This window comes from Dermochelys coriacea, chromosome 6 (assembly GCF_009764565.3).
Source record: "Dermochelys coriacea isolate rDerCor1 chromosome 6, rDerCor1.pri.v4, whole genome shotgun sequence".
In the NCBI taxonomy this organism is placed as follows: Eukaryota; Metazoa; Chordata; order Testudines; family Dermochelyidae; genus Dermochelys; species Dermochelys coriacea.
This window is the reverse complement of record NC_050073.1, coordinates 111,716,399-111,735,395: the sequence shown is the minus strand read 5'-3', so window position 1 is coordinate 111,735,395 and position 18,997 is coordinate 111,716,399. Positions and strand designations below refer to the sequence as shown.

The 18,997-nt window shown below is 45.5% G+C and overlaps 1 protein-coding gene and 1 long non-coding RNA gene across 3 annotated transcripts in view; both read right to left on the bottom strand.

The window, feature by feature from the left end:
• Positions 1-10,421, bottom strand: part of CEP170B (centrosomal protein 170B) — a 98,387-nt gene extending 87,966 nt beyond the window's left edge. For both annotated transcript variants that reach the window (XM_038404864.2, XM_038404865.2), the window contains exons 1-2: positions 9,955-10,421; positions 5,588-5,723 (exon numbers count right to left, since the gene is read on the bottom strand). In XM_038404864.2, the coding sequence (XP_038260792.1) occupies positions 5,588-5,692 (105 nt within the window). In that variant the 5' untranslated portion in view covers positions 5,693-5,723; positions 9,955-10,421. The remainder of the gene's footprint in view (positions 1-5,587; positions 5,724-9,954) is intronic.
• Positions 10,422-12,780: 2,359 nt separating this feature from the next.
• On the bottom strand, positions 12,781-17,154 carry LOC119856836. The gene is made up of 3 exons (XR_005293436.2): positions 16,960-17,154; positions 14,330-14,454; positions 12,781-14,007 (listed from the first exon to the last, which is right to left on the bottom strand). It is a non-coding gene; the product is annotated as an uncharacterized LOC119856836 (long non-coding RNA).
• Positions 17,155-18,997: the final 1,843 nt, after the last annotated feature.

Here is an 18,997-nt window from a genome sequence, read left to right as displayed (position 1 = left end):
CTAAAGCAAAATAGGCATTAAACAACTCAGCCTTATTGATGTCATCCGTTATTAGCTCTCCTTCCCCATTAAATAGAGGACCTAAACTTTCCTTCATCTTGCTCCTAATATATTTATAGAACCTCTTCTGAATGCATTTTATGCCCCTTGCTAGGTGTAATGCCTGGTGTGCATTAGAAGTTCTGAATTTGTGTCTACAGGCAAAACATGAGTACAAAAGAACAACACAAGCAAGTTGTCCATATTTCCACTTTTTGATTTTCAGGTCATTGAACAGCTCATGATGGAGCCACAATGGCCGCTTACTATTCTTCCTATCTTTTCTTCATATGGGGATAGTTTGCTGTTGTTGCTGTTGGCCTTTAAAAACAGCCAGCTGTCCTGAACTCCTTTATCCTTTAGATTTTCTTCCCATGAAGAGTTCTGTGAGTTAGTAGCTAAGTGTTTCATAAACATTAATGAATTTATCTTCCTAACACCCCTGCAAGGGTATTATCCCCATTTTACAGATGGGGAGCTGAGGCACAAAATGATTTAGGTCAAAAGTTTCCACTAATTTTGGGTGCCCAGTTTTAGACACCTCGGACCTGATTTATCAGAGTATTTACCATCCTACACCAGTCCCCGTTTCCTTCCCCAACCAGCCTCAGTTCCCATTCACAGCCCCTCATGCGATTTGACTCTTCCCTAACCCTCCCCACACACCCCAGCTCCCACTCCTAACGTATCCCTCTTTGGGCTCCTCATCCAATCTCAATCTACCACCCACACCCTCCCAGGTTCTGGCCCAGTCTCCCCTCTTCCTGGCTTCTTTTCCCAGTCTCTTTGCCTGGCCAGTTCCAGTCCTCCCCTGCATCCCAGGGCCTTATCAGGGCCTCTCTTCCCCCTCCCCCATCACATTGGTTCTTAAACCCCGACCCCTTGGTGCCCAACCAATTCCAGCTTCCTCTTTCCTGCTCACAGCTCCGAGTGCCAGTCTTGTTTTTTTAGTGGTTAGTTTTCAGTAAGAATTTTCAGTTTATGAAAACTTAATTCTCTTCATTTTTGTTAAAACCCCAAATACAAAAAAGATTAAAAAGAAGGTCAGAGTTGATTAAAAATGCCAATTATATTTTTCAGGAAAGTTTGAAAAAAGTTGTTGTTGTTTTTCCCCTAAGTTCCCCCCGGGGGGAAAAAATGGTTTTGACCAAAACCGAAACATATTAATGGGAAATATCTTTTTAAAATTGATTTTTCCCCCCAAAAGGTCATGCAAAATTGGCATTTTTTAACTATGTTATTAAGAGGTGGATCTTGAAACCCTTACTCCTGTTGAATAATACCTTGGATAATCTCATTGGAATCAAGAGGTCTGCTTGAAGAGCAAAGTACAACTCAATGAGAGAATGGCAGAACTGAGCCCCTAACTATTTATACTAATCCAGGCTGCACTTCAAAATACAAGTTATACCCAGTTTTTCCCTTTTACCAACGTTCAGAACCAAAACATGCCTCACAACTACTTGCACTAAAAAGCCTGACAACACTGCAGAAGTATTTTAAATATTTCTAATCCTCTAAGTAGGTGTAGAAGATTTCCAGAAAGATTAAGTTCCTGCCTCCAATTTAGTTTCAAGCTTTAAGGCTACAATCTTCTTCAACAGTAAATCCAGTCCTTTGGATGAAATAAGCAAACCCAGGTCAAAATAAAGCATATAGCATCCCTTTATAATTCTGTAAGGGAACAGTAAAGCATTTTAATTGTTTAGAAATCTATTGTTACCTGGAAGCAGCTCAACTAAAGAAACTTAAAAATAAGAATCTATTCCCTCCTCACCCCACAAAATAATTCCTAGAGCAGCAGAACAGATAGTGTGCTCTCTGGGGCAGGGACTGTCTTTTGCATCACATGAGGCCCCGATCAGGTCCTTCGTCATTACCACAGTACAACTACTAAATAATCATAATAGTAGAGACCTATTAGGTTATACATTCCATTCCCCTGACAACAACAGTCTGTTGTATGTGTACTAGGAATAATTTATTGCTAATGGCTCGATCCCCGAAAACACACTTACAAACAAAATAACTTTACAGTAAGCATGCTGACCCAGAAGTTATAAACAAAGGTTCCAGTAAACTAGTAGTACGGTCTCCACACAAGAGCTTTGCCAATACACCTCTATGCAATGCAGCATGCAACGTCCCCACTTCTTATGCCCCTCCAAAGACAAACTGTCATGCCAGTCTGCACAGCGGTTTTGTGATAAAGTCGTTGTAGCAAGAGGTCTATTTTTAGAACCCAACCTCCATCTGCTCACATGCAACTTTGCAAACACATACGTGACGTGAAAATTCTATAATCTGCCTTAGATTACTGTAAACTCATTTCATCTGGAACCTAAGACCGCTCTGAAGAACATCTCTAGAAGTGAATAGCTAGTACAATAATCCACTATGCTGCTCAAAATGAGAAATTAAATATCATCTAAAGCAGTGGCGCCCAACCTTATTACACAGGAGGGCCACACAAACCTAAGCACAACCTTGTGTGGACCAAACACATTCTCTGCCTGGGGCAGACAACCCGAGGCCTGACACCTTATGAAATGCTCTGGTGGGCTATGTATGTATCCCGCGGGCCATAGGTTGTATGTATCCCGCAGGCTGAGCAAGGAGTAAGACTTATTACTGAGGACAGCAAAGAAATGCATTCAAAAAGGGTCACGTTTGATGTGTCACATGAACATCAACCAACTGGCCTCAAGAAGCAATCCACAGCTTTCAGTCTGGGTGAGCAGTTAAACCTGCCTCCCTTCACTCTTTCTCCCAGACTCCAAACCACAATCACATCCTCCTCACAACTTCTACTGGCGCATACTTCATTTTCCCCAACCTGTGACCCACCAAAAAGAACCAGATTGGAATTTAAAAGGATCGCTGCTGCTAGGCTTTGATGCTGATGGCATGAGTCTGTTAGTCCAGGAGCAGCACGGCGCTGAATCAGCGCTCAGCCTCACAGAGCAGCTCCTCAGCCGGAAATACTGCACCAGAGGAATGGGGAGGGTCCAGTCTGCTAGCTCCGCAATGTGCTAACACTGAAAGAAACAGCGACCAAGATTTTTAAGAGTGTCTACTGATTTGGGGTCTCCATTTTTGAGTGTCCAACTAGAGTCATCTAATTTTCAGAAAGTGCCAAGCACCCACCCTATGAAATCAGGTTCCTTTAAAAGGCCTCAAGTTGGTCATTTAAAAACTCAAGCCCTTTGGAACAATCAGGTTGTTTGAACAGTCAGATACAGCCCTACAGAAGATATTAGGACATTTTTAACCTCTGCACGTCTTACTTCCCACTCCCAAACATAGAAATATAAGAAGAGAATCCAAGAAAGCATGATCAAGGGAATCCCCAACAAATGAAACAATACGATGCTTGAGTGGCAAACTCTGGAAAACCTAGTCTAGCCATTTCATTCATTGCAAATCAATGCCCCCAAAACATCAAGTTTTCCTTTTGAGTAGAGGTTTCTCCCAATCTCTTCCCTCCCATCCGTAATCACACAAAGTCCCTGCAGCAGCTACAAAAATTGTTTGCACCGGGAAAACAATATTAGAAAATCATTTATGACATGTCTTTACACTATTTAGCAGGTGGAAACTGCGAAGAGAGCACCACTGCACAACAGCCAGCTTTCTGCCAATCACCACTAAATTCTGCAACCAGTGATCTGGGGCTGAGTGTACAGGAAACTCTGCTTTAGACAGTGCAAGACAAAGCTGTTTCCTTCTTTGCAGTCCAGTTCATTTGTAACTAAAAAAACAACCACCCCACAATGAAGATCCCTCTGCATCTAAATATTAATGTTTCTGCTAGGCCAAATCCAAGAATTTTGGTCCTGAATTTCCACGAAACCCTTAGGCGAAGGGCTCCTGGTTAATGTTCTTCTCCAGTTTGTACATCTGTATGTTCAACAATATGTAGCATTGTTTAGCTGAAACATCTGACCATCAAGGCCAAGACTGCAAACAAACTGGATTATTCCACAGGGGGGTGGGAGAAAATCATCTTTATGTACAAGTAACACAGTAACTTTTTGGGACAGAAGGATGCCATCTAGTTCATACCACCACATCAGCTAAAGTTTCTGCACTGAACGTGAGTGTTTCCTTTAAGTCCCTGGCTTCAATCTTTACTCTGAAAGCGCTAACAATGTAATTAAATGTTAAGTTAGCAAAAACCAAAATCACAAGCATCAATGGATGGTATATGCAGTAAAATATATAGAAAAAATAGCCTAACCACTCAGCATGACAGGACAGAATCGTGTTTCTTTTGTGTAGTGTCTGTATGAGCATCAGTAATGTTACTCCGGAGGAAATTCTGCAGCACTGCACAAGTGCAGAATTAACGTTCCCTGCAGATTTTACTCTTTCCCTGCAGAATAACTGATTCACACGCCCCATGCGGGTCCATTTGGTTTGGCCACTGGGATCAGGCAGGGGAAACGTAAATCACCGCACAGGTGGGCGCGGTGGACCGTGTACACAAGATTCTGTCCCTCCCGCTTGCTATCGTGTTGCGCCTGGAGCCAGAGAGGGGCAGGACTGGGGAGGCCCCAGCCGATGGTTCCTACCATGTGCTGAGCTCCAGCTGTTAGTCGGGTGCTGAACTATCTGTACATGTTTCAGTGCTGTGCCAGATCAGGGCCTAAATTCATTCCTAAGGATGTCCTGCCCTTTAGGATATGTCTATACAGCAAAGAAAAACCTCTGGCTAGCTTGTGCCAGCCAACTCAAGCTCGCGGTGCGTGGGTTGCAGGGCCGATTCATTGCTGTGTAGACTTCTGGACTGGGGCTGGAGCCCAGGCTCTAGGACCCTTCAAGGTGGGAGGGTCCTAGACCTTTGGTTCTAGTCTGAGCCTATAATTCTGCATAGCAATGAAACAGCCCCACAGACCAGCCACAGGTTTTCCTTTGCTGTGTAGACATGCCCTTGAAGTCTTCTGTGCTTGACATACATGGAAATATTAGTATTGCCCTCTACTCTGTGGAGCCATATAAATGTGCTAATATGTTGAGTAAGGAATCTGTCAAAACAAATTTTCTGACTCTTTTTTTGTTGTCTGTATTGTTACAGACATACTTGTTGACAGGTATTTTGAAATAAATGATCAAAATAATTGAAAATGGCATAATTATATTGTGTTGACAAATAAAAAATGCAGAATTTTGCTGAATTTTAAAATATTGTGCACAGAATTTTTAAAATTTTGGCACAGAATTTTTATTTTTTTGGCTCAGAATTCCCTCAAGAGTAGCACTGTTAATCTGTTCCAGTCAGTTATCTTACAGCTAATGAAGCCCCGACTCTCAGACTAATCACTGGGCCATCTGAGAAAGCTCACTGTCACTTTCACAAGTCCATTAAACCTCTGTGGATATTGTAAATTTAGCCTCAAATCAAGTTCTTATGAACTAGGGGATTTATTTAAAAGCAACATTTAGGTCTGCAACAGCATCTAAACCCCTAACTTCACAGTCAAGGCATCTACTACATCTTCAAGGGATATTTACCAGATCAGAAATTTTTTTATGAAAATATATTTACCTGGAGCATTAGTTCACAGTCATCTCTACCAACAAATATCATCTCCCGAGGGAGCCGGTGGCGAATGCCAGTGCTGCTCACCAGGAACCACGAAGTCACACTCATTTTGGTGTTTGGCACTTAACCTTTAAACATCCTGAACAAATAAAACAACACATATGTAGTTTCTTATTACTTATTGGCCAGTAACAGAAGCAAGTTAATTGACAGCATTGAAATTAATCAGAATGCATTAAGCAATTTTTGTGGGAATTTATAAACAGATTAAAATACATGGCTACCGGAATCCAATGGCTACAAAGCCGACAGGTGGTATAGAAGCAGAAGTATTTATTCACACAACGCACAGTCAACCTGTGGAACTCTTTGCCAGAGGATGTTGTGAAGGCCAAGACTATAACAAGGTTCAAAAAAGAACTAGATAAATTAATGGAGGATAGGTCGGTCACTGGCTATTAGCCAGCATGGGCAGGAATGGTGTCCCTAGCCTCTGTTCGCCAGAAGCTGGCAATGGGCAACAGAGGATAGATCACTTGATGATTACCTGTTCTGTTCATTCCCTCTGGGCCCCTGGCATTGGCCACTGTCAGAAGACAGGATATTGATCTAGAGCAATGGTTCCCAAATTTGTTCTGCCACTTGTGCAGGGAAAGCCCCTGGTGGGCTGAGCCAGTTTGTTTACCTGCCGCGTCCGCGGTTCACTGCTCCAGGCCAATGGGAGCTGTGGGAAGCAGCATGGGCCGAGGGACGTACTGTCACCGCTTCCAGCAGCTCCCATTGGCCTGAAGCAGCGAACCGTGGCCACTGAGAGCCACGATCAGCTGAACCTGCAGACGTGGCAAGTAAACAAACCGGCCCAGCCCGCCAGAGGCTTTCCCTTCACAAGTGGCAGAACAAGTTTGGGGACCACTGGTCTAGATGGACCATTGGTCTGAACCAGTATGGCCATTTTTGTTCTTAAGCATGGAGGCTCTCTGGACCAGGCATTCTCTGGGCACTGGCAACCTGCTGCATCCTCCAGATTGGCAAGGAGCATAGTGCATGCTTCCTCCATATTCAAACAGTCAAGCTGGTTCATAACAACTGGCCATACCAACTCGGGGAGTAAGGAGACATAACGTGCCCTCTTATTCTCCTTTGTGGGGTACCCGCATCGCAGGCACAACACAAGACATGGAGAGGGGAAGAGCAGGTGGGTGGGGAATGGCCATGTAGGGCAGGGAGTGGACAGAGCCTTGCATCCCCCCCCATCTCAAAGCCACAGGAGCTCAGCTGGTACATGGTGGGGGATGCAACCTGCTACTGTTCATATTAGTAGCTCTTAACTTCCCCACCCCACCCCCACAGCAAGTGGGAAGAAACAGGGAACAGACTGTGGCTATCAGAGGTGTATCACAATTTGCTCTCCAGTCTGCTCCAGGACAGTGCAGCTCCCAGGCACACTGTTAAATCACAGTCTAACTCTAAGGTAGGAATGGTCAGAGATCAGCAATGCTAATGCATAAAGGAGGAGCATGACTTCTGCAGGCAACTGTTCCAGCAAACCTGTTCACTGCATGTGCGCTCCCATTAGGTTTCTGATGTTCTTGGGCAAGGGTGGATAGGGAAGAAAACCATTTGTTTTGGGGGGAAGAGGCGGGTTTCTCTCTCTCTCTCTTCACCTTCCCGCCCCCTCCCCATCCCCGAAGAAAATAAGAATGTATCGCTAATTAGACTCCCTTCTTTTTTCTATCCATTTGATTTCCCCCACATCTTCCTCTTCCCAAAGTTCTGTTTCTAGCTATAGGAGAGAGTGTGTGTGATGTCCATCTAACAAAGCAGGATGGATCAACAACACTAATCAGCAAGAAGGGGAAAGAGACCATTTATCATAACACATGCCCCCATGATCTCTGCATTACAGAATCTTCCTTTTGAGGATCTCAAAGCAGATTTCAAACATAAAGTAAACTTCATAAACCCCGAGGCAAGTATTACTATCCCCTTTTTACTGTGTGTAAACAAAGTCACATGACACTAAGTTCACATGAAAAGATATCCCTAGTTATTGAGCAATTTGGGCTATGCACCTTTGGCTTTACATCCTCTTCTCAGGCAAGTGCCTAACTTGGCTTTTGGGCTGATATGGAACTACTAACTCCTGGGACATGGGCCTGTAACTGCGATAAGACTACAAACACTATCCTGCATCAGAAAAAATGCCATCATCCACCCAAGGGACATTGAAATGAGTTCCAAGATAGTGCTTGCCTTGGGAGGCTCAGAAAGAGGTTCTGGATGTGAAAAGAAAAGGAGTACGTGTGGCACCTTAGAGACTAACAAATTTATTAGAGCATAAGCTTTCGTGAGCTACAGCTCACTTCATCGAATGCATCCGATGAAGTGAGCTGTAGCTCACGAAAGCTTATGCTCTAATAAATTTGTTAGTCTCTAAGGTGCCACACGTACTCCTTTTCTTTTTGCGAATACAGACTAACACGGCTGCTACTCTGAAACCTGTGGTTCTGGATGTGGTCTGTCTAGGATTATTAACTCCTTGGGGCACGGATTCTGACTTCATCTGTATCCCATACAACACCAAGCAGTCAGTGGTTAGAACACGACTGAGTATCCCTAACACATACTACTGGACTTCCTTTATTTTCCTTTTTTAGCATCTGTGAGTGCCCCCGAGTTTCTCTGGTTCCTTCCATCCCTTCTTAGGTATTCCTTGTTGGGAACATAAAAGTACCAAGATGGGAACAATCACAGAAAGCCACCTGGCACCAGTGCCCCAGGAGCCGACATAAGGGAAGGACTTCTCCTGCAGAAAGGATGTCACTGTAAATCCACTCCCCTGTCACCGCTAGCCTATTCAAAACAGCCTCACCGACATGTGAGTGGGCACAATGCCATTCAAACGCCTGGGCACACTGTAAGTGCAAGAAGCCGGAGGCCTTGTATTCGTACCAAAAACTATTTGTGAAGGGCAGGGACCCAGACAGAAAGGTCTGCACTGTTACACTGTTAGTCCTACAGAAATGCTCGGGGATAAAGCAACTCAGTCCACCTCTTGACACTACATTTTGCTTCTAATGCCATGCAGTGTGTCCATGTTGGCATTTGTTGCTAGGAGGAAGGGAATAAACAATCCATAAAGCGGCTATTGGCCCACAATACAGAAAGTCAGTGAAGGAATTGAAGCTGCCACCCTTAGCTAGATTCAGTGGAGAGAGGCTGTATCTTTAAACAGCTCTCACTCCTAGCAGCAGACAGCACTGAAACTAATGCTTATTATGGACATCTCTAGGAGGAGAGGAGGGTTATTTAGACACGAAGCAAAAAAAAAAAAAAAAAAAAAAAGGCAGAACATAGCCATTTAATCCCATTGAATATACAAGTGTTTTTGTTTTTAAAGGAAGACGGGTGGGGAGAAGGGATTTACCAAGCCGCCCATTGGATGTTAACGTGATCAAATCCACCACGATGGAGGGGCAGAGATTGAGAACAAAACCCGCTAGGGGATGTTTAAGATGCTGATTGCATGTGTGGTGGGCCACCGATGCCAATGAACCGGCAAGCTTGCATATTCCTCCATGATCCGCCACCATTAGAAAGCTGCTGCCAGCCATCCACACCCAGGGCAAACACCAACCAAACAAGGTGCGACAACAAACCCTCCAGCCTGCGGGACCAAGGAGCGGGGGGATGGACCCCATTAGTCATGGGGGAGGCAGACCGGGGCTCTTTGTCTCGAGAGGACCGGGCAGAAGAAAGGGGAGGGGGAGGATCAGGGGATAAGATGGTTTAAAGCACATTGTCTATTTCCCTGCCCAAAATCATCATGTGGGGGTGGAGGCCGGAACAGAGCCGAGCCGGGGGAGGGGAGCTCTGCCCCCCCTCCCCGCCAGCCCTAGACTGGAGAGCGTACGAACAGCTCCCCGGGCGCCCCCTCCCAGCGATCAATCGCCGCCACCAGGACTTGGAAAGGGGCCCAGCCGCCTTCCCCCGGGGCCCCCAGCCGGGCCCATCTCTCTCGGTCCCGGCGCCCTGCGCCTCCGCCCCTGCCCCGCTCTCGACATTGTACCCCAGATCCGCCGCATTTCTCTACCCCGAGCCCCTGCGGCCCCTGCCCGGGGGCAGCCGGCTCCCCACCGCACCTCACAGCCCCGATCCCCAGCTGCCCCCTCGGCAAGGCACCGAGCGGGCAGCGGCCCCGCTTCCCCCCACTCCGCCCGCAGGCCCGGGCCGGCTGGTGCATCGCAATCCAGCCAGGTGCTGCTGTGGCGGAGGCCGCAGGCCAGAGCCGCGGAGGATCAGCTGTTTCCTGTCGGCTGCCGATCCATCCCCCTCGCTCCCCGGCCCGGCCCGGCCCGGCCTCCCGGTACCTGCTCCGGCCCGCCGCGGCTGCCTGCCCTGCCCTGCCCCTCCGCCAGGTGCGGGTGGCGGCAGGTACCGGCTCAGCGCCTGCCTCTAGCCGGCTCTGCCTGCCCGACTGGCCGCTCCTCTGGCATTGCACATTGTCAGCGGCGGCCGGGCTCCTTCCCTCTCCTGCCGGGGGAAGGCAGCGCCGCCTGCACTCGCAGGGCAGGTTCTAGACGTCAGGAGGCGGCTCCTACCCCTGCCGCCACCCCCGATCCCGTCTCGCCTGCGGCCGCCCTCTCCGGAGCAGACTAGCCAGGTTAGGTCAGGTGACAGCCTGGTTTAAACATTAAAGCTGCCCGCAGCCTCGGCTCTGCTGTGACCCCAGTCACGGCGAAGTTGGCTGCAACGCGCTTGGGTGTGCTCTGCAAGGAGCAGAGTTAGCACGAGTTAGGACCTGATAATGGGCAGGGCTTTTCCCTCCAGCCCCCATCGGATTTAGGAGCTGCACTCGTAGCTGTGCATCAGGCTTCACAGTTCAATGCACCTGCTCAATGCAATGTGCCCACACTGTCAAAAGCGCGGGTGCAAAAATGGGTGGGCATTTTTGCTTGCAGGCACGTTACCCAATGTGCATAAGAAGATGGCCAGATGCTTATGTGCAACCCCAGCTTCTGCGAGCACGCCCATTCCTTGCGTATGCACAAGTCGGCGCATGCCAGGGTGTACATCTACTTTCACCCATTTATTAAGGAAAATGTTGGCGAAGGCCTTGAAAGCCCTTAACCCCTGGCAGGCTAGTAGCTGGTTGTGGTGCCAAATTTAGTTGATGTTGCAGGAAAGATCTATCTAGCGATCACTAATATTTCAAAGGTGCCTCTCATCCTGGTATCTAAACACCCAATGAAGAGCCACAGAAGGCAGATCCTAATTTGATTGGTGGGTACTTGACTTTTCCATTCATAATGAACATTAATAATAAGAGTAAGGTATTTCTTTTTTATAGTGTCTTTCATTCAAAGGGCTTTGTAAACATTAATGAAGCTTTGCAACACTTCTGTGATTATGTATTCTGTATTATCTCCAGTTCACAAGGCTATAAAATTAATGCAGCAAATTCAGTGTCAGAATTAAGAATGGAGTTCTGCTCCTGATCCTCCAGGTTTTCCCAAGGAACTCTGGGATACATCCAGAAGACTTCCAGGACCCAAGTCAAGCCGGGGCCACATGCACATTGGAAAGCAATAGGGCTCGGACCCTGGGTCCCAGCTTAACACGTGCTTGGATCTTCCAGCCCTGGAGGGGCCTGGGACCTTAGGTCTGAGCCCTAGGTTAACACAATTGGTGTGTGGATGCAAGGGGGGTTAGGCATGAGGCCAGGGTCAAGCCTGGGATACATTGCTGTGTAGACATACCCCCTTTGGCTTAGTGGAGTAGGCTGAAATTCCATTCAGCATGCATTTTTAAAGCATGCTTATCCTACTTAACGTCCTTAGCTGCTACTCCTTGAAGGAACATATCTAAGAGCAACAAGGGATTGGAGTAATCTGGAGAGTTTGTGAATGGAATAAGAGATTGTTAAGGGAACAAGTTCAGGAAAACACGTCATTGATAGTGATTTATGAAGGTAACTAGAAAATCACTGATGCTCACTAGTATGGATAGCAGTCAGCCAGCTTTTTTCTGTTGAAGGAAAACTGGAGCCACTGAGTTTTATTATAATGCATCCAGTGCTTAATTTGTAATGAAGGAGGTGCCGGGGCTCAAGCAACTTGTTTTACTTTCGTAACTGACACGGCAAGCCCAGAGGTGGTAGAGCTATGAACTGCCAAGCCTAGAAGTGCTGGGACTCAGCCCTGGCACAAATTAAGTACTGAATGTGTCTAGCTGTGTGCTGAGTCTGGTAGAGAGAAGGATCTGATTTTTAGAAGTGCTGAGTGCCCACAACTCCAGATGAAGTCAATAAGAGCAGTGGCTGCTTAGGACCTACCTCAGAAAACCAGGAACTAATGTGGTCTCCAGGAACCGACATAGGCATCTTTATTATGTTTAAGAATTTGGATTAGGGACATAACCAACTATTTACAGTAGCAGATGGTGGCACAGGTTACAGCGGATACTCACTTCTACCAATGTTATGTCAATATAACTCCATTGACTTCAGTGGAGCTACCCTGATTTACACTGGTCACAACTGAATTCAGAATCCATTCTCATGTCTTTATGTCTAGATAATACAGTGATTAGCACTCTAATCACTATACTAGTACTAGTAGGTATCATAGTTACCAGGAGCAAAGGCCCTTGATTGTAAGTCCCTGCGTTCAGGAGAGATAAATAAGCTACAGCACAACTGAGAGAGGAGACTGCATGTCTTCTCTTCCTCCCCTACTCTAAAAGTCGTAGTTATTAATAGCTTGCGTTATGATTACCCACTTTAATCAATGTTTGAGTTCTTCTCTGGGAAATGCCTTGTGTCCAAATGTAATTCAATGTATTGATTTTCTTCCAAGACCTAAATCACCTAAAATCCAGCTATGCCTGAGACGGCCTCTCCTGCAGGAGTGGTGCTTGGCTAGGATTCTCTTCTTCTTGTCTGCTCCAGCATTGCGCTCCATGGGACTGACAATAGGACTTTCTCAGTGGCAAGCCCTTGCCTTTGGTGTTCTTTCAGATCTTGTGCAAGGCACATCTATTTAGTCTAGCACTTTAGCCAGCAGTAGATTCTCTGTAAGTGGACAAGGTGGAGAACTGTCTCCTTTCTGGGGCCATTTTCATGGGCCCTTTAAATCTGCTTGTGCATTTTTTGGGATATTGGTATAATTATAGGGCCTTTATAAATAAATGTGAAATTTACTACATTATTTAGCTTAGTCTTTTATTGTGGTGTGCAGTTATGAGATAAACTATGCAATAGTGAAATCAACCATAAGTATCATCACTTCTTGTTGATCTACACTTAAGAAGTTTCTCTATTAGCCTAATCACCCAATAGGACCATACTGGTACAATGTATTTCTCTACATGAGCTTAACCATCTTCTAGACATCTTTGTTCATAGGTACCTGTAAAAAAGTTTTAGTCACTCTCTCTATACAGTTAGTACCTTTGAGATTGATACTATTTTGTGTGGGTGCACACATCCAGCAGTAAGTACTGTCAGTGTGGTCGGTACTGTACAAAATACAGATGGCACTTCAGTCCCTGCTCCTTGGACCTTTCCTTCTAACTTAAGTCAGACAGACACACAGGGCCTAACTATACATTGTGTTACAGCCCCTTTATGCTGCTCCAATGATGTAATGGAAGCAAAAAGTTAGGAGATACAGACTCTGGAGAATAATTCTAGCAGATTTTTGAATGGTTTAAAAGCTCTGGCACTGCTGCAGTCTGGCTATCTTTGGCTTCTAGAACAGCTCCTCAGGGTTATTGCTGGCAGCCACATTTAAACAAACTGCTCTAATTTACACTGGTACAGCTGATGTCCTGAACGCAATGTATAAAGCCATAATGGATTTCACTACAACTACCTCAGATTCCCCCCTTCAGGAAAATTGTTCTCTGCAACAATGCTAAGGCCATAGCAACCCAGGCTCCATAGTGACCTTTTATAAATAAACTAGATAGAAAAATGTTACTGTGCACTCTTTAAAGTTTGCCACAATCTACCCCACAGCACGTGGGCTGAGGTGAGCTCTGTGTACACATGCAGTTTGTAAATTTGCTGAGCACTCTGGGACCTTTGGATGAAAAGCACTATATAAATGTTAGCCATTCACCAATCCCCCAGGTTCTTTCATTCACTTTTGAATAACTTCTTTTCAGATGCATTAGTAAACTCTCCCAAGAGGTCATGGAGTCTGACATGAATTTTAACCCACTCCACACAGCTGCATTCTGCTACCCAGTGGGCACAGTTCTATTAGGGTAATCACCTGTCTCTCAGAAAACAAGGATTTCTTAATTGCAGGAGGGCCATTTCTTCAGAGTCTTGCTACCTGCAGCGGCTGCTGCATACAGTCTTGATTAGTTTGTGCCTGGAGCTCTCATGTCACCTCACGCTGGGATTCCCAGACTTCCTGTCAGAGGTAGGAGAAAGAATCTGTGGGTATTTAGAAGATGGCATAAAAGGCCTGACCCGGCATTCCTCATATATCCAAAAACATTCATTGTCTTCCAGCAGGGAGTGCACAGTTGAGCCCTACACCAAGGTTTTCATAAGGCTTCCCCCAAAATTACAAGTCAATTGATTTTTTTAAACTTTTTATTAAGGCAAGGTTACAATAAAACATTAAAAATACTTCATCATACATTACTTATTTAGGATCAGATTAATACTCAAAGAACCTGGCTAAAGATTCTCTCCTCCTCCAAGTACTGTAAAAAGGGTGACCAAATTACCTCTTTGGGGCACTTCTCTTGCTTCCATTCTTGATGTAAAGCTTTTCCATCACAAGGACAGTCCATATTTTGCCACAATTCTACAGAAGTCACATTTTTCAAGGGATAAGCAATACAAGGCCTTACTGTTAACAATAAAAAAAGTTAATTTGTTCTGTTTAAAATGTAGACCTTTTACTCATTGGAGCATTAAGCAAGCAGGTCAGGCAATCTCTGGGAAGCCAGCATTTTTTGTTACAAGATTAATCTCTTTAATAATTTCCTCCCCAGATGGTCCAATTCCTGCAACACAACCACCACATATGCCAGTATGTTCTCCACAATCCTGTCAACAGAGTGCCTTCCTAGTAGCAAAAACTTGATGGATCTTAACTGGAGTCAAATGCCATCGAGACAATAGTTTATAAAGTTTTCTTTGTGAGCAGTGCAAACTGAAGATGTCTATCCCCTTTCCCATGGAGGCACCCACTTATCTAGATCAGTTTCTTTGTCCACATTCCCCTCCCATTTTTTCATGGGGGTAGTTTTCCTATCAAAATCTTTTTCAAACAGAATTGTAGGAGGGCCTTGTTTTTTTGAGGTGTCCAACCTGAGATGCCTTAGAGGGGCCTGATGTTCAAAAAATGCGGTGCACCTGCCCTCTGCAAACCGGAGCCCTTTAAAGGGGTCTCAATTTGCCCCCCACCCCCAAATCACTAGCTGTTTTTGAAAGCCTGACCTCTGTCCCTTTAAATGGTTAATAGGGCTTCTTGGTCATTGTATTTCAATTATAAATCGTTCTACAGCTTATGGGTCTGGTTCTCCTTTCACTTACTCTGGTTCTATACTGCTGTAACCACATTGCCTCTGCTGTAAATCAGAGCCGGCAACGAGGAGAATCAGGTCCTCCTTTCACACTAAGTATTATCTCCAGCCCTGCAGAATATTCCGGCAGTGTTGTTTGCCAACATTTACATTACATCCCAGTCTATTTTACATCTAGCAAAAGGCCCCAATCCTGCAAACACTTAAGGCACGAGGCATCCCATTGAACTAAAGAGGACAGCTCACAGCCATAGTTAGTCAGTAGCATAAGCATTTGCTGCATTGGGGGCTGAAGGGTGGGATCCACAAAGGTATTTAGGCACTTAAGTCCCAGTTTTGGCTCCCGCTGAGCCCTGTAGCTACCTAAACTCTTACAACGCCTAAGCTTTTCAGAGTAAAACTTCCCTGAGCACCTCTGTTTCTGAGCACCCCCACTGCTGTCTCCCTCAAAGCATCCAGGTGTCTATCTCCTACCTAAGCCCCAGAGCAATCCACAAACTGAGGGAAGACAAGCATTCAGCTGCCCGAGTTGGTAGGCGTGCTCAGAGCCCAACCTCCAAAAGAGGAGCCCATCATATAGCATTTAGCCCAGAGGTTAGAGCACCGAGCTGGGAATGGGAGACTTTGGGTCAGTTCCCCGCTCTCTGCCAGAGCAACAGGATATTCTGATGTGGGACACCCTCTTTCTCTCTCCCAATGACTATTCTAAGTATGGGGGTGAGGGAGAGAGACTGGGAATGGCTCTGCAGCCCAGTGAGGACCACCTACCAGGGAGAGGGAGATCCTGGCTCCAGTTCCCCCTGCTCTAACCCCTCATTATTTATCAAGAGGGCAACAGCTTCAATAGGAGAGACTGAAGGAACCTGGCGTCAAAACCTCCCACGGCTCAGTGGTTAGGATACAATCCCAAGATTGCAGGGGGGTAGGAAGATCCCTGTTCAAATCTCCCTCCTCCTCTGGCAAAGCTGCAGAGAAGGGGTGAATTCAACCTGGGTATCTCCCACATCCCAGCCGAGTGCTCGAACCACTGAGCTAGAAGTTATAAGGTGGGTAGTAGCACCTCAACAATGCACAGTGGGCCACTGCCTATTCCTGTGTTGTGTAGAGTCAGGCAGGTGCCCCACTCACACTCCTCTAGTCAGCATCTAGTTTAGGCAGGGAGCCACCCAACATGCTGGCTTGTGTGGACACTTTCTTAGGGGCCTTTCTCTCCCTTCTCCTAAGGGTGACTGTAAATGAGTCTACGCAGCTAGGCACCCCCACTCCCGAGTGGATGTGGCCTAGGAACACCTCATGTGGCGAGTGCCCCCTATTAACAGTCCCAAGTTCCTCTTGTGGTGGTTTCCTCTGCCTAATAAGTGGAGGGCTGAGTCACTGGATGAGTTAAGTCAGTGTTTAGTCCACCCTTTCCAGGATCAGTGTCATTTAACCTAGGAATCAAAACTTGCCTTTAACAGAAACAAAAATCATTCCCCCAGCCTCTTTCTGGGGCTCTTCCTCAGTTCAGCCTGCTGCCCCCTTGCTGGGCTCAACAGCTGCTGTAGAGGATTTGTGTACCCCCTCCTTGGGGTCATTAGGGGAACCCAAGTCCAACCCTCTACTCAGGGTTCTGGCCCAAACACGCTGTGCTGTACTGCACAGCTAGGACAGCATCTTTACCCCATTCAGGGGTTGTGCAACAATCCCTATAGAGCGGGTGCTGAGCACCATTAAGCCAAACTGTAAACCCTGCATATGATGGAAACCACTTCAAGCCAGGTGATGCAGCAGCAGCACCCCCAGCTCCAGCCTTTATGCCAGTTTCCCTAGGCCACTTCCTGCCTCACCTCTTTACTTCCCCTCTGGGTCTCCAGTCTCTTCTTTGCTTTATCAGGCTCTCTCTCCGGCCTTCCTACCTGAACAGCTTTTCTTACTTACTTTCTTCCCAGCAGTTGCCTTTCCTACTCTGAGCTTTTCTCTACAGCTACAGGCACGATAGATAGATTTGATCTCATCTCACTAGTTCTTTCCCAGAGCAAGCTTTCTTCAGCCTTACCCCTAGCTCCTTTTATACGGAAATCCTAATTCCTCTCAGGTGGGACTCATCCTGTAATCAGGGTTGGCTTAGCCCACGCTCTCCAGGCCCTGGGGCAAGCTGTCCTGTACAGCGCCTAAGTCAGCTTTGTGGATTGCACTGTTGTTCCTGTGATTTTCTTGGCACCTAAAAGGTAAGTGTTGTGATGGTCAGGCATTGCAATGCCTAAATCCCTTTGTGAATACCATTCTGTCTGGTTAATATTTTTAAGCTCCATGATTTAAAAACTGTAGGACCAGATCTTCAGCTGGATATTGGCCTATGAAGCAGCATTAGTTTATAGCAACTGAGGCTCTGGCCCTATATCTTCTCGCTTTACAATTCACTGTATTTTTATAGTGACTTCATATCCCTATTATACCAGCCTGACATTTAATGTTAGCACTATGAAATTCATTAAAATAAAATCTAATTTGCATTAGCAGTTTTTGTGAGGATACACATGCCATTCTTTGTTGAATTCGTTCTCCCAAATATGCCATGAAAGAGTTAGCATAATGATTTTCTTTTTATTATGTAGTCTAAATCATAAAGCTATTTTTAATGTAAGCCTTTCATACCCTCAGTAAAATCAAGAAATATCAGTACCAGAGTGGTGATGATTCATTGTTATAATGTTTCACCTAGGATGTGTGCAGTATAAATCTTTGCTGGAAAAGAATTTAAAAGGTGTGTTTTAATTATTGGTGTTGGGTAGCTGTAATTAGTAAGCGCAGTAATGGAGATACCAAGCTGCCTGATGAGATTAGGTCAAGGATATATGGTTATATCATGTGGTTTGTTAAATAGGAGCCACCTATTGTAAGCCAGAGCTATTTCAATTCTCTGTTTAAAGAAATCATTCTTCATGGAAAGTTGATTGGCTTCATAAGGGAAGCAGCAGGGTTTTGCTGTTTCCTACATGGGAGGATGGAAAGGACAGGCAGTCAGCAGCCCAAGTTGTTGTTCTCTCTACTGTGACGAGTTTACTTTCTGTTTGGTTTGTAAGTGCATGTAATTGATAAAATTCTCTCACCCAGTCTGGATAAGCAGCTGCAGTGTATGCCAGGGAGTGAAGGGTCACAAATTAATCTCCAGCCTATGGTTCTGCTGTTCCCCCTCAGATGCAGGACTTCCTAGGTACTGGATTTGAATTAATGCTGCTCAAATAATCCCTCCACTAGTCCAGCACCAATTCTTCCCTCAATTCAGAGCCAACCAGCATAGATCTTGCTTTGGCAGGTTGTGAGTTGTAGAGGTCCCAACACCTAGCCACTCCACCCATTTTCTGGGGTAGCAGCGTGGCTAGTATGGATCCATTATCACTTGGTAAATTTCACCAAGCCTTTAGAATATTGGGGGCAAATTGTTTTGCTGTTTAACATTTGTGAGAAAAAACTTGACAATCAACCCTTCTAAATGTACTAATGATTATGATTTGGATATAAATCTCAATTTAAGATGAAGATAAATTCACATTGTTCTTGTTATTAATACTGTCCCAGCAGGGATTGGGGTCTTGTTGTATTAGGTACTGTACAAATAAATAACACAAAGAGTCCTTGTCTAAGAGCTCACACTCCAAGATTTAGACAATGTTTGATAGATGAACAATACGGGGGGAGGGCTGTAATTTTTATGAAAACCTTCACCAAAATTTCATTCTGGTTTTTTAATCAAAATCAAAGTTTTGTTAAGATTGTGAAAGTTTTTGCCCAGCTCTTGTTAATAAACAGGCAAATAGGGAGGGTGAGGTGAGGTTAAGGTTATAGCAGAGACAGGTGTTTCCATAAATGAATCATAACTGTGGT